Raw genomic sequence first — 14201 nt, forward strand, 5'->3', positions numbered from 1 at the left:
ACTATGAATCAAATTAAGAAAAAACATTCAGGTTTTACCTAAAAAGATCTGTTGCACAGCAAAAAGTTTAATTAGTGGCTTGATATTTATTTTTAATACATTTCATTATATTTTTAAACTTTAAAAACGATCTCCTGAAAAATCAAGTTTTTTGATATATGACGTTGTTGAAAGGAGTGAGCGATATGTACTGCTAATAAAAATGTTCTGCTCAATAAAAAGCTTATTTTCATCTTACCGATAGATGTCTCTTGTGAAGTTCTAGTGATTCAAGAACAATGTTTCAAAATTGGTTCATATATATAGAACTTCCAAGAATTTGAGTAGTGTGGTTGTCAAAAATGTGTAGAATTAGTGAATGTTACACGTCTGTAAAGTGATCACTTAAATCAGCCTATGACGGTCGTCAGCCTCGTAAATGCCCAGACTTTCATATTCTTCTTCATCTTTGATGAGATGTCAAAAAATAATTTGTACTACAATGTTGAAATAAATTAAGTATAAATTTATACGTACATACCATAGTAGAGAAATTAGTTACTTAGAAGTGGTTATATCACGATAACTGTATGAATATATGTCACTCACTAACACATCATGCAAATCATACCACCCTTCACTACCATATCACTATTTACACACTTAAAACTACACAAAAATATTTAACACGTGCGATTTCGGTTGACCCGAAGACCAACATGCACTTAGGTTTTCTGCTGTAATGGTTTTTTAAAATACAAAATGATTTTTTACTTTTACCTATATTGTTCATAAAAGATATTTGTGTGACGCTTCACAGCTAATAAAAAAGTTTGGCGACTATTTTTACGTTAATGATATTTGTTTCAAAAACGTATTACCTTTTATAAGACAAGTAATAATATTTTACTTATAAATACACAAAAATCAATTCTTAAATGTACATTTTCAATAATCTCTAATACAAGTCTCTAACAGCTAAATCAATAATGAATTTAAACATTGTTATTATTTTTTCAGTTCTCTCAATTCATATTTAAAAGAGTTACTTAATTTTAATCCATTTTCAGTTAATTAAACATCAAAACACGTAATCAATTGAATTTATGGTAAAGAAGAAAAATAAACAAAATGCTACCCACAGCTTTCGACAAATTATTTTTGATGAGAGTTTTATGGTAATCAACAATCAAAGGATGTTGCCCAGAAAGGGTGCTTGGTACCTTAGTAATAATAATTACAGATTTTTATTTAAAATAAAAACTTCAATAAAACCAATAAATAATATTCAATTAATTTTAAAGGTATCTTACTTTAAACATTTTAAGTCCGCCTTCGTGGTGTAATAGTTAGGGTGTTTAGCTACCGTGCTGGAGGTCTTGGGCTTGATTCCCAGGGGGATTTAAAAAATTAAACAACAGTTTTTTCTTCATAGAGATTTGAAGATGTATTGGACCTATTATTAAGGTTACTACACCAATCATGTTATGTAACATATAAAGAAAGAAAAAACATTATGTAAAAAAAATATTATAAAAACAATTACCTTTCCACAATTGGGTAAATCAGATTTTTTTGTTAATTTAATATACACATAATTTAAATAAACATGTTTGTTTAATTACATTTGAGATGGTCATAAAACACGGTTTTATCTAAGTTAAAGTTTTCATTAACAGATTCATCTGAGCGAAACATAAAAAAAAGCTTCACTTAGCATAGCACTTAAGTTTTACTTTCTATCGGCGAGATTCTTAGCGTGACCAAAATACAAAATACTTGCAATTAACAACGTCCAGTCTAATGGATTTACTTTTAAAATCCGTTTTAATTTTTTTACTTTATCATCTTTTTTCTTGTGTTTTGTTAATATTTTTATTGGATATTTCGAATTATGGTTTCTTTAAAAAAAATAACAAACAAAGTTTACTCAATCATGTATTACTACTGCTACTGCTACCATTATGACGTTTTTCTACAGAGGTAGTAAGAGAGAATGGAATGCCACACTCTTTTGTCCTGACATACACTCCTAGCTTTCTTCACATCCATACTTCTAGTTATACATGCCCTTCAATTACGAAGACTTTAGACTCCACCAGATTTTAGGTTCTGATTGATCTGGTCATGACAAGTCTTTTTTGGCTGTCCTCGTTCTGTTCTCCCGATCACATTTGCCAAATATTCTTTTCTATACTTAATAATGGAAATTTTCTTTTGGCATTATTTAGAAATGTTAACATCATGTTGAACGGTGTTTTCAGAAAATTTATTTTTATATATATATTCAATTTAGTTACCTTATAAACCAAATAAAGGATTATTTTGTCATTATTTAGACATGTTGATGCTCATTATGAAAATTACAAATACAATTTTAGTAATATGTTATATCTGTAGTTCTCAAAAATAGTCATATTTTTATTAGTAATCCAAAAAGTGGTAGTGTTTTTTATTTAATTTGGCATTTTCATACAGAAAAACCTCGATATATTGAACCTCTGTTTAACGGATAAAAAATCCGGTAAAATGTATATGTGAATTAAACACGTCCTGTTTATATTATAAATGCAAAAATTCAAGTGTCACCGCATGTTCTTATCAACAGCAACGTTGACGAGTGTCCGAAGAGAAAAAATATAATTCTTTTGCCTTTTAAAAATACGAAATTTTCAAAAAAGTGTTTTAAAAATTATTTTAAAGTAGTTTTTAAAGGACAGACTTTCTTTTAAGGAATTTTATTTTAGGGCATAAATACATGTATGTTGGTTTGCTATCTACAGCTAGAGACGGTAAAGTCCCAGATCCATGGTAGTCCTATAGCAGATAAATATGCATCATGTCAACACGTGTGTGTCAGTCGCAGTTAACGGGTTAAAACATACCATGTTTCAAGGTATCACTGGAAGTCTTTCTAAATCCTGAGCTTTTATATCATCTTTGTTTATTTATCGTAAAAGGGTGTAATCTCAGTGGAATTTGAGTTACGACATTACCAGATAATACTGAGATAAGCCGGGCTCATCTGGCCTTGAATGAAGACGTTTTTAGACGAGGAAATCCTGGATACCTAAAAGTAAAACAAGAATAGTTGGGACATGTACTAAAACGCAAACATTATCACCTTCTTTGAGTAAAGAACGGAAATAACTTTGTTATGGTTCAGAAGTAAATAGGAATAGCAGAAAAAGTAAGCAGAAATACATTTTTCTCAACTAAAAAAATAAATTTTAAAACAGATTTCACTAGGAATGTAATATAACTGGTAGTAGTTTTATTTGTATTCTTATTAGAGAGTCTTAATATTTAAAAAAAAGTTAAATTATTAACGGTTTATTTATTTCATTTACTGATTTGGCAGTTACTTTGTGGTAAAATCTATTCATTTTTAATTTAAGTTTTACTTTGTTAATACCACTATTTCTTACAAAATGACACGGAACGCATCGAAACACGTATCTCAATAGATTGAAAGAAATAGTGGTATTTACCGAGTTAAGCTAAAATTAATATAATTTATGCAATATTTATTTTATCAGATAGTGGATTATTAGCCCCCCAGCATATGAAAAACGTATATACATTATAGGTATCTCAAAGGAAGATCAAATATCTATCGTTTTCATCCCAGAACTTATGACCTGATATTTAAAAATGAATCCAATTACATTTAATTTAAAAAATATATATAATATATCGCTCACTCCTTTCAAGAACGTCATAAATCAAAAATCGTCAATTTTCAGTTGTGCATGTTTTAAGAATGTCTAGAAAATGTACTATATCCCAGCAAAAGAGTCATATTTGTATTTAAATATTTACCCGCTCGTGTGGGAAAAAATGTTGTGTTAGCATTTTGAAGAAAATGTATTGTTTAGTTATTTTTTAAATATATTAAACATTTTTCAAATTGAGAAAAAACCTTCTGGTTTTACCTAAAAAGATTTGTTGCACAGTAAAAAGGTCAATAAGTGGCTTGATATTTATTTTTAATACATGGTGTTATATTTTTAAACTTTAATAACGTTCTCCTGAAAAATCAAGTTTTTTTGATTTATGACGTTCTTGAAACGAGTGAGCGATATTTTAAAAAAATATTCAAAACGAGTAAACTCGAATGTTGACCGTTACACAAGCGTATAAATTTATCACTTAAGCCAGCCAAAGGCTGGGTCGCAAGCCCTGAGATGCTTAGAGTTTTAACTTTTTTTTCTTTTGAATACAAAAGACGTCATCTCAATCTGAGGCACCTATAATATAAATTGAAATTCGTGTTTACTAAATACCTTTAAATATTTTGTTACAAAAAAAGTATTTTTCGATGAACAAAGGGGAACGTTACAACATAAAAAACGTTTGTGTTTTGATCTCTTTTAAGTTTTTAATTAATTCATTTATTTTAGGTAACTAAAAGTAAGCTCTCTGAAGTGAAAATAATTCAATTAAAAATAATATTCCAACTCTGTTTGTAGCTAACTTAAAATTTACATATCAATTATTTTGATGATCGTGTCGGGTACACTTAAGTCTACAAAATATTATTTTTGTGAACATGCATACGTGTATATATGTATATGAAACTTTCGGGTTCCACAACCTTTGTTGTGTGACAAACATTACCCATTAACCATTTACTTTGTGGAATAATATGAAGATTAAAATAATTAGGAAAAAAATGTTTTTGAATTTTTTTTTCATTTGTTTATTTTCTCTTCATGAACTGAAAAAAATATGGACACGGACTGTATTATTGCAAAGAAGCAATATCTACAAACCAACAAAAAACAGACTAGTGCTATTAGTCAAATCGTTTGATAACCAATGTGGCTGTTTGCAATCAGAGGGTAGATGGTGATTGAACATAAAGTAAAAATCAGAAGAAGAAAAATATATATCAGTTTAATGCTGTTTGAATGCAACCAATTTAATTTATATTAAACATTTATGAAAATTACAAATTGATGATAATAAGGAAGGCAAATGAAGAAGGAAATTATGGGAACGAGGTAGAGGAAAAACTAAGGAATAAGGTTTGATGGACAGTTAGGATTCTAACCATAGATTATAATGTATTAACTTACAAAAATAAACTAACATGACTAGTTTAGATAAAACAATTGTTAATATGATAAAACTAATCAGTTTATATTATCACCTATTGATGAAAACACCTGTAGTTCTTGAAACTTATCGTACTTGTATATACATTGATTAACTCAAAAGTGGTCCTACGAGTGTTTAATTTATTTATTTAATTTTTTCAGCCATATGTGTATACTTATTTGTTATCTAAATGCCTTAAAAGTTGGTCGATAACAAGCGATTATAGGATTTTTTTCATATATGAAATTAGCAGTTGTATATAAAAAAAATGCTTTCATATGAAGCAATAATTACAAATATCATTTGAATGTACGAAAAAAATTCAATATTTTGACAAAAAATACTAGTGAAAAATTTGGGTGGTCGAGGTATCAAATTGAATGACAAATTGTCTCAACGTCAAAATTTAAAAGAAAAAAATCATAATTCAGTTTATATTATCTGTGCATCACGTAAAATTTCTTACAAAACCATACAAAAAAGCAAAAAAATACACATTTGTTACTAATTTCTCTTTGCATTTTTTTTGCACTATAGGTATTTAAAAAAATATATGTCTTTAGGTATTGGAAAAGGAATATAAAAGAAATTTATTTGAAAACCTCAAAATCCATTAAATATGTCAATGGAGATCAAAGGTTACGTTATATTTGACATATTTTAGTAAAATTATCAAGTTTGTTAAAACATACACCAGGTGTATTCAATATTGTTAAAAATTTGCTTAAATTTTTTTCGGTGTAGTATTGAAAGTTAGTAATATTCATTAACAAATAAAAAACAGCGTTAATGAAAAACATTTGTTTCGTCAAATATTTTTTAAGCGCTATCATTCGCACTGTCTGATGTATTCGTTAAGTAAATTTTTCAGTAAAAATTTCACTTTTTAAAAAAAATATATTGAAAATTAAAATGTAATGAAATGGGGTGTTGTTAATTTTGAGATTTAAATTGAATTTACGTGAAAACTTGTGTACATGAGTGAATTCATCATCAAATTTACTTTGAATGATTCATGTATCTAGGCTTTACTGAATCAACCTTAAAAAAAAAGAATTATTTTCTATCAATTTCACTAAGAAAGAAAAAAAAAACTTTGGAGGGTCCAAAATATAAATCTTTTGTACGGATATTGTATAAATTGAATACTGAATTGAAATATATGGGGAAATCCACAGTAGACTAATAAGCTCGTTTTATCGTTTATTTGGATCGATCGATCAAAATGTTTGTATTTAAGCAATATATTATTTTAATGGTGGTCATAAGTGCTCTTCTGTTTTCATTTTTTGAAAAAATTAATTTACTTTCATTTATGAAAAACATAAAAAAAAAAAAAATACTTAACCTAATTGAAAACATTTTATTCAAATCCAAATATAGGAATTAACGATAAAAATATCGTCAACTTTATATGTAATATGTTTAATTTGGGTTCCAGAAGACCTTGAAGAACATATTGGGTATATGATATTCATAAACTCCCCTAAAAAATAAGCCTTGATAGACTAATACTTTGAGGGATGAAGCCGACGATACGTTAAGAAGATTACAAAAAACGTATTTAAAATAAATTCTCAATGAAAATAATCTAACACAGAATCTTCAATTTTGTTCATTATTAAAACGTAAACAGTTTTGAAGAAACAGTGTTTATTGTGAATAAAATGAATTTCAAAAACGTTAACAACATATTTTTTAATTTGATTCAATTAATGAGAATATAAATGAAATTTTATATTCACAGGCTTTAGAATAATAAATATTTTAATTTACCACATTACAAATATACTCATCTTATGATTTTTTCAAAATTATTTTTCGTTTTGTTTCAGATGGCGTATTCGAATCTTCAATAACAAGTGATTTTACTTTAAAAAAAAACTGTGACAAATATGAATAATTTAGAAATTTCTCAAAAAGTGAAAATTATCAAATAATCGATATAAAAACTGGTGGAATAGGTATTTTTAAAATGGAGAAATTAAAACGGGACAAATTTTCATTTAGCAGGACATTTTCTCGAAATGCCGTTAGATTCAGTTTAATTATCATTTTATTTAATGTTCAAAATACGAACTGCTATTCAAATGTAAGAAGAAGTGGCAGCGCCGGTTCAATAGATGAAGTCAAAAGATTACCCGTAGACAATATTCCTAATATAACTCCCATGTTAAGACCTGTTAGTTTTCAAGCAAAAGAATCACAAAAGAAAAACAACGAAATTAAAATTAAACAAAATACCACTGAACTAAACCCTCAAATTACAAATACCACCTCAAATTCGACGAAAGAAAACGCAAAAGTAAATGAAAATGAAGTAATTGAAAATATCGATGAATTTCAATCGTTTAAACCGATTTCAACAGAGTTCAAAATAGAAGAATTCATTAAAAAAACAGATGTTAAAAGCAAAGAAACTTATAATCACAAAAATGATTTGATTAAAGATATAAGCGAGATTTTAGATCTAGATGATAATGTATCTAAAGTTCAAAATAAAAACGATAAGCTTCATAAACTTGAGGTTGAAATATTAGGGTATGTTGATGAGACACTTTCGAAGGATTCGTACAGTCTATTTGATGGGGTGAAAATAGAACCTGTCGTGTCTCTTAGAGGAAGAGATTTGAACGTATCAGGTCCTGGAGCACCTAGATCCTTGAACAGTGTCGATTCTGATGTTGTTGATGATGGCTTTGACAATAAAGTGATTGAAAAATTGAAATCTTTTGCCAAAAATCATGTCTTAACTGTAAATATTCCGCAGACAGCGAGGTTTTTCGGATTCAAATGTAAGTATTTTTAATAATATAATATATTTATGAAACTTAAAAACATATTTGGTGACAAGAAAATTGTATTTGCCTGCTTTAGAAAATCACAATTTAATTTGCACACCATTTTTTCATTAGCACTTTAAACATCTAGACCAAAAAATTAAAACTAACTACTTCGTTTATTGAAAACATAAAATAATAATATTTTTTCGAAATATTCTAAAATAATTGATAAAACAGGAACCATTTCCCAGTCAAGGTGTTTGAGTTTCCAGTATGATTTTTTTATTGATTTTGAAATACTACAATATAACAATACACATATACATATTTAAAACGAAAAGCATAAACAATAAAAAAAATCTATTGTATAATATAATAAACTGCAATAGAAATTATCCTACTGGATCCAATTTTTACACGGGGCATCAAATTTTAATTTATTTTCTACCGCATTTGGTATCATTAAGTATTATATTTATGTAATTGGGTTGAGATTCATTTACCAGTATTTTTTTTAATAAATGAATTCATCAAATATATTATGATTTTACTGCTTACTTTATCGTTAATAACCTAATTTCTTGAAAATCTTAGCTGTAATTATTTCATCAAAAATGTTTGCCTTAATTATAAATTTGTTTGTATAATGATGGGTCAAAAAGGGATGGCAATTACCTCACAATCTTGTCTCTATTACATCATTAGATCTGGGAAAAGAGTTAATCCTTTCAAACCTGAAAAAATAAATCGAGATGAGAAAAACGCAAACACAAAAAAACACCCTAATTAATAATTGTTTTAAAAATGATATAAGTATTATGACACGTGTTGTATGAAAATTAAAAAAGAATTTATTTGAAATGTCAAATTTGATTGAAAACTCCCTAAACCACAAATTTAATATATTATATTGTATCAAGGGTTAAACTACTGAAATACAGTAGAATTACTTTCAGACGAGGCTCTTGTTCATAGTCAGACGTTTATATGTAAAATTTAATAACCGCAAAATAACAGTATATGTTATTTCTAAAGGTATATAGACATTATTACTTTCAATATTAAGACGTCAGAATTTTTTTTAAACGAACATTTACAGTTTACATTTTACATTTGGTTGGTTGGAAGATATTGCTTTATAGTAATAAGCCCGCCAATGTACACACATATTGTACAAAAGTTCAAATAAATAAATAAAATTAAAGAATAAAACAAATACTTTTGTCTTTTGAAAGCCACTATTTTCATGGTCAGAACAGTGACTGCTATGGCGGCCGAATAACGTTTCAAAAGATTTGTATATTGATTTTTGAAAATCGTGATAAATTCCTTACTTTGTAGTTAATTTCATACTTATTATGAAATATTTTTATTCCATAAATTTTTAATTTAAATGAAATGTTTTAGATATGTGTTCTTTCTATTTTTTTTAATTTTCATTTGACCTGACTTTAAACAAGAAATATGGTAGATATTAGAAACATCTTTTATATAATTTTTTTTACTAATATTATAAATTTCTTAAAATGTGCATGTAAACAAATTGTTACATTTTTAAAAACTAAGCAACAGCAATGCATGGCGGGTCACGGAAAGTTTTTGAATAAATAAATACATACAAATAAATACATTCTTTAAAAAAATCTCACAGCATATGGTCAAAATGTATTTAGAAGTACGTTTCTAAGTAATAATTGCTGAAAATAATTTTGGTAGATGTTGAAACATGCCTGATTTAATAGGCAAGGACGGCTCTATTAAATCAGGCAGTCAAGATTAATTTGATTTATCACCCAGGTTTAGAGGGTTTAAGGCTTAAGGTCGGATATGTGTGTATAGTATCGAGGACAGGGAATTTAGCAAGCGTCTCAGAAATCGAAATGGAAATAGAAATAGGTAATATACAACGCCTTAAGGGTGAGAGGAATGTGTAAGATTTCAGTAATTAATCGCATTTATTACTCTTCTCAGTCACTCCGTATTACTTCACTATGTGTCTCGAAAAACATGACGCAAATCATTAAGGGTTGACATTGAAATATTATATTCAACCTTTACTGGGTGGAATCTCAAACCATAACATAGAATTTATGTAGTATTAATATGGTTTATATTGAAAGCATTTACATTATAGGTAAATTGTAAATAAAAACACTTGTTTTTTAACACTTGAGTTATATTTATTTTAACGACTAGTTTTGAAAGCTAGATATGCTTCTATCTTTGAATCTGAATATAAACTAACATTTTACAATTTCATCGTGTCTTACCACAAAATAAATGTCGAAAAAATAAATAAAATACATTTTGGCTGGTCATTTTTACTTTATATTTATTTTTTAGTAATTTAAGTATATAACCGCTCACAGAAACTAACACACTCAATTGGTGTATAAGTTTCTGTGAGTGGTTATATACTAATATTTTTGTAAAAAAAAGAATTGATATAATTAACGGCAATAAAATCATTATAAAGTTTCGCTAATGAAAACAAAACTCAAGATATATTATAGTAATATCTTACGAAATATACATGGTCAAATGTTCAACAACCTTTATTGGGAAATGGTTCTAAAAAAAACAATAAATTAAGAAAATATATGAATGCAACTTACAAAAACTATTTTTTTTGTAAAACAGTTTAAAAAAAAATATTTTTTTTTTAAACATTAGCAACATTAAAATGCCCCGGGATAAAATTTAAAAAAAACGTAAATAAAACTATTGCATGATTTTTTTCAAAATATCAAGAACATTATTACTGTTTAAAATTATTGTGCATGTAAGGTAACATAAAACAGTTTTAAATAATAAAATAAAGTAAATATCGTAAAGTATTTGTGACTAAAATAAAATATTTTTATTCAAAAAGTATTTCCATCGCTGTGGAAGGCTGCCGCACGCTACACTAGTTCTTGGCCCACTGTCACAAATGCATGGTCCTCCGCTTCTAAAATATTGGCATCCATCACAAAGTTTTGGTCGGATGTCTCAAAAACCAAAACGAGCGATTCAAAAAATCTCAATGCCAAAAGCTCTTGGCCGGGCGTCGCGAATTACGTGACAGCCGGCCAAAAATATTGGCCCAGCGTCACTAATGACGTGCCTTACGGCTCTGGATATTACCCTCGACCAGGCTGGGGAGTTTGGCCGACTGTCACCAGGATTTGGCCGAGTGTCGATAAAATTTTGCCGGCAAAGAAAATAGAGGAAAAATCATCCGAGCCTGAACCATCATCAATATCACGCACTTCATTCATGGGTATTAGACATTGATTTTCACTTTGCTTTGGAGAAAAGATCGCTGTATAAAAGCTTTTGAACGCGAAATCATTTCATTTTTGTATCATACACAAAATTTTGGTGGTGGTGATTGCGGTGAAAGGTACATGTAATTTTGATCTTTGCAGGTATCATGGTGTTTATTTTTTTATGAATCGTCTATTTATTTTTTATATACGTATTTAAAAATATTTGTACCATTAAATGGTAATATTGATTTATATAAACATACATATAGGTTATTTCTACTTTAAAAAAATTATATCTTCATATGCACGTATGCGATTAAAACAAAACTTATGATAATTATAAAAAATTGTGAAACAATATGATGGTTTTATTTTTTTTATAATAAATAAAAAATAATTAGAAATAAGAGTTCATAATGTTTTTTTATAAATGTTTCAAATACATGAATTTTGAAATAAACTTTGGTTGTTAAAAGTTCTTTAAAAATAATATTTATTTTCTGAATAATTTCTAATTTTTATTATGTAAAAGCTTACAATATTTATGTAACCCAAAAAATATAAGAATGATAACTAAATAGGATAAAACACATGTATTTATGGTAATATGCCTTTACTTTCACAATATGTATGCGTTCAATTCCTTTATTATTATTTTTTTTATTGTTCAATTCTTAACAAATGTATTTAATTATTTTTTCACAGTTATTTATTCGAATTAAAGTTTTGTAAAGTATGTCATCAAATTATTAATATTTTTATTAAATTCAATAATAATTTTTTATGTACCTTAACAAACAAACTTTTTATAAGTTTTAATGATACGTATATTGATTTAATGCTGTTTACATGTCTCTTTACAGATTTTTTTGCTTTTATTAATTAAACGCATACAAAATTTAATATTTATTCACATAATATATAAAACTAAATTCCATGTTTTATTATTATTATTATTTTTACATATTTCGTATTTAATGTAACTTATATTTTTAAACAAATTATTTTTAGTTAGAACAATTATTTTATAGTAGTTAGTTTAAATCTTTACCTTCATTTGTGCTTTTCTATGTAGAAGTAGTGACTCTTATGTAGTTATCCAAACAGGGTTGTCAGTTGCTTCGCTTTAGTAATAATAAAAAAATCTGTAATAAAATATTTTAAAAAAATGTATCGTAAAATTACGCTTTGCTAAATATCTAAAATTGATATGTTTTTATTTTTGTTGTGTATATAGTTTAGTTGGAAATTTAAGAATATTGTATAAAATTTTAAATTTTGTTTTAAATTTAATTTATGATAAATAGTATTTTTTTTTAAGTAATTGTGTTTCATCATAATATCGTTATATTAAAAAAAATGTTGTAGAATTAAAAAAAATATGTATACTATTTTGAAAACATAAATACTTGGCAAAATAAAACTGTATATTTTAAACCATCATTTTAAACGTAAATAGCATTTATCAAGTAAATATGAATCATTATATCAGAAGAACGAGGGTTATTTACGAAATTTATAAATCAAAAAGTAGATTTCATTTAAAATATTGTCTTATTGACTAACATACTTGAAAAAAGTTAAATCATTTTTACTCTAATCGTCGACTTTTTGATAATATCAATATTAAAAAACCTCGTCAGCAAATATTTATTTAAACAGTGTATCAATCAATAACTATAATGATAAATATGTATGTGAATGTCCTTTTTCACAAAGCAACATAAAATAATTTAATTAACATATTCAATTCAATTCATTTATTTTCAATTAACATATACATTACAAACTAAAAAATTTAAAGCGTTTACATTAAAACACATACAAAAATCGAAAATATGCAAGAACTATTGCTAAAGGTGGAGAAGAATCTCGCTTCGGAAAACTCCTTCAGACACATGGAGCAGATCAATATCCAATGAGATATTGTTCGACATAGCGGTAGCTCTTCCTACAGGCATAACCATCGGCATTAGCATATATAATAATACTTATTTTAACGTTTAAACTGCATAAATACAACGAGCAGTTGAGTGCATATACTCGTATATTTAAGCATAATATAATTACGCCAAACAAATACAATGGAGCATACGACTGATTTTTTTCTTTGTTGCAAATTACAATGTGACAACCCTGTTTGAGGTAGGCGCTTTTGACAATCATGACATAATGCTTTCTTCCCGCCTAACGCACATGCACTATTCTGTTTTTACTTTCTGGGCTTCAAGGGCAGGGAAAGTCAACATTTCTGACCGGCTTCGGCCTCGGCTTTCTAGCATTCGGATTGAAAAAGCTGCTGCTGCCAATATTCATCGGAGCACAGATAGTCAAGAGTGTCCTCATCGCCATGTTCCTGCCCAGCATTTTGGGAAGCCTTGGAAAGATCGTCGGAAAAGGTAAATATGTTATCATTATAATATAAATATATTTTGTTTTTCTTAAATAAATTAATAAATTTTTATTTTTTATTTTAATTCGTCCATTAGGGTGTATCTTATATCGCTAACTCCTTTCAAGAACTTCATAAATCAAAAAAATTGATATTTCAGGAGAACGTTTATAAAGTTTAAAAATATAACACAATGTATTAAAAATAAATATCAAGCAACTTATCAAACTTTTTACTGTGCAACAGATCTTTTTAGGTAAAACCTGAAGGTTTTTCCTCTGTTTGAAAAATATAAAGTATATTTAAAAAAAAAAATCAACAATACCTTTTCTTCAAAATGCAAAAACAACATTTTTTGCCTTGTAGCGGGTAAATATAATATAATATAATATGCCTTTTTTGCTAAGATAAACTACATTTTCTGGGCATTCCGAAAACATGCATAACTGAAAATTGAACCTGAAGAGGGCAACAGGTTGTTGCCGAAACTAGTTGGTTAATAAAAATGTGAGTGGATCAAAACACAAAGTATTTTTATTTCTCGAAATAGGTCGAACAATTTAACTCTTCATTTCCGATTTTTAATACCACATAAAAATAATTGAAGAGTATATACCGTAATGATTTTTAATTAATAACGATATCTCTATGTATGTACTTAAAAGAAATACTTAACAGACAGACGCCGTGGCG

General features: G+C 27.2%; 1 protein-coding gene across 2 annotated transcripts in view; it reads left to right on the plus strand.

The window, feature by feature from the left end:
- Osi24 (Protein) overlaps positions 1-14201 on the plus strand; it is a 73693-nt gene that overhangs the window by 34390 nt on the left and 25102 nt on the right. The window contains exons 2-3 of one of the 2 annotated variants that reach the window (XM_088258697.1): positions 6918-7877; positions 13396-13515. In XM_088258697.1, the coding sequence (XP_088114823.1) occupies positions 7058-7877; positions 13396-13515 (940 nt within the window). In that variant the 5' untranslated portion in view covers positions 6918-7057. Of the gene's footprint in view, positions 1-6917; positions 7878-13347; positions 13516-14201 lie in introns of both variants that reach the window. The other variant, XM_088258696.1, reaches the window with a different exon arrangement.

This window comes from Brachycentrus maculatus, unplaced genomic scaffold (assembly GCF_059751285.1).
Source record: "Brachycentrus maculatus isolate JH-2025_06_01 unplaced genomic scaffold, ASM5975128v1 h1tg000102l, whole genome shotgun sequence".
Taxonomy (NCBI): domain Eukaryota; kingdom Metazoa; phylum Arthropoda; class Insecta; order Trichoptera; family Brachycentridae; genus Brachycentrus; species Brachycentrus maculatus.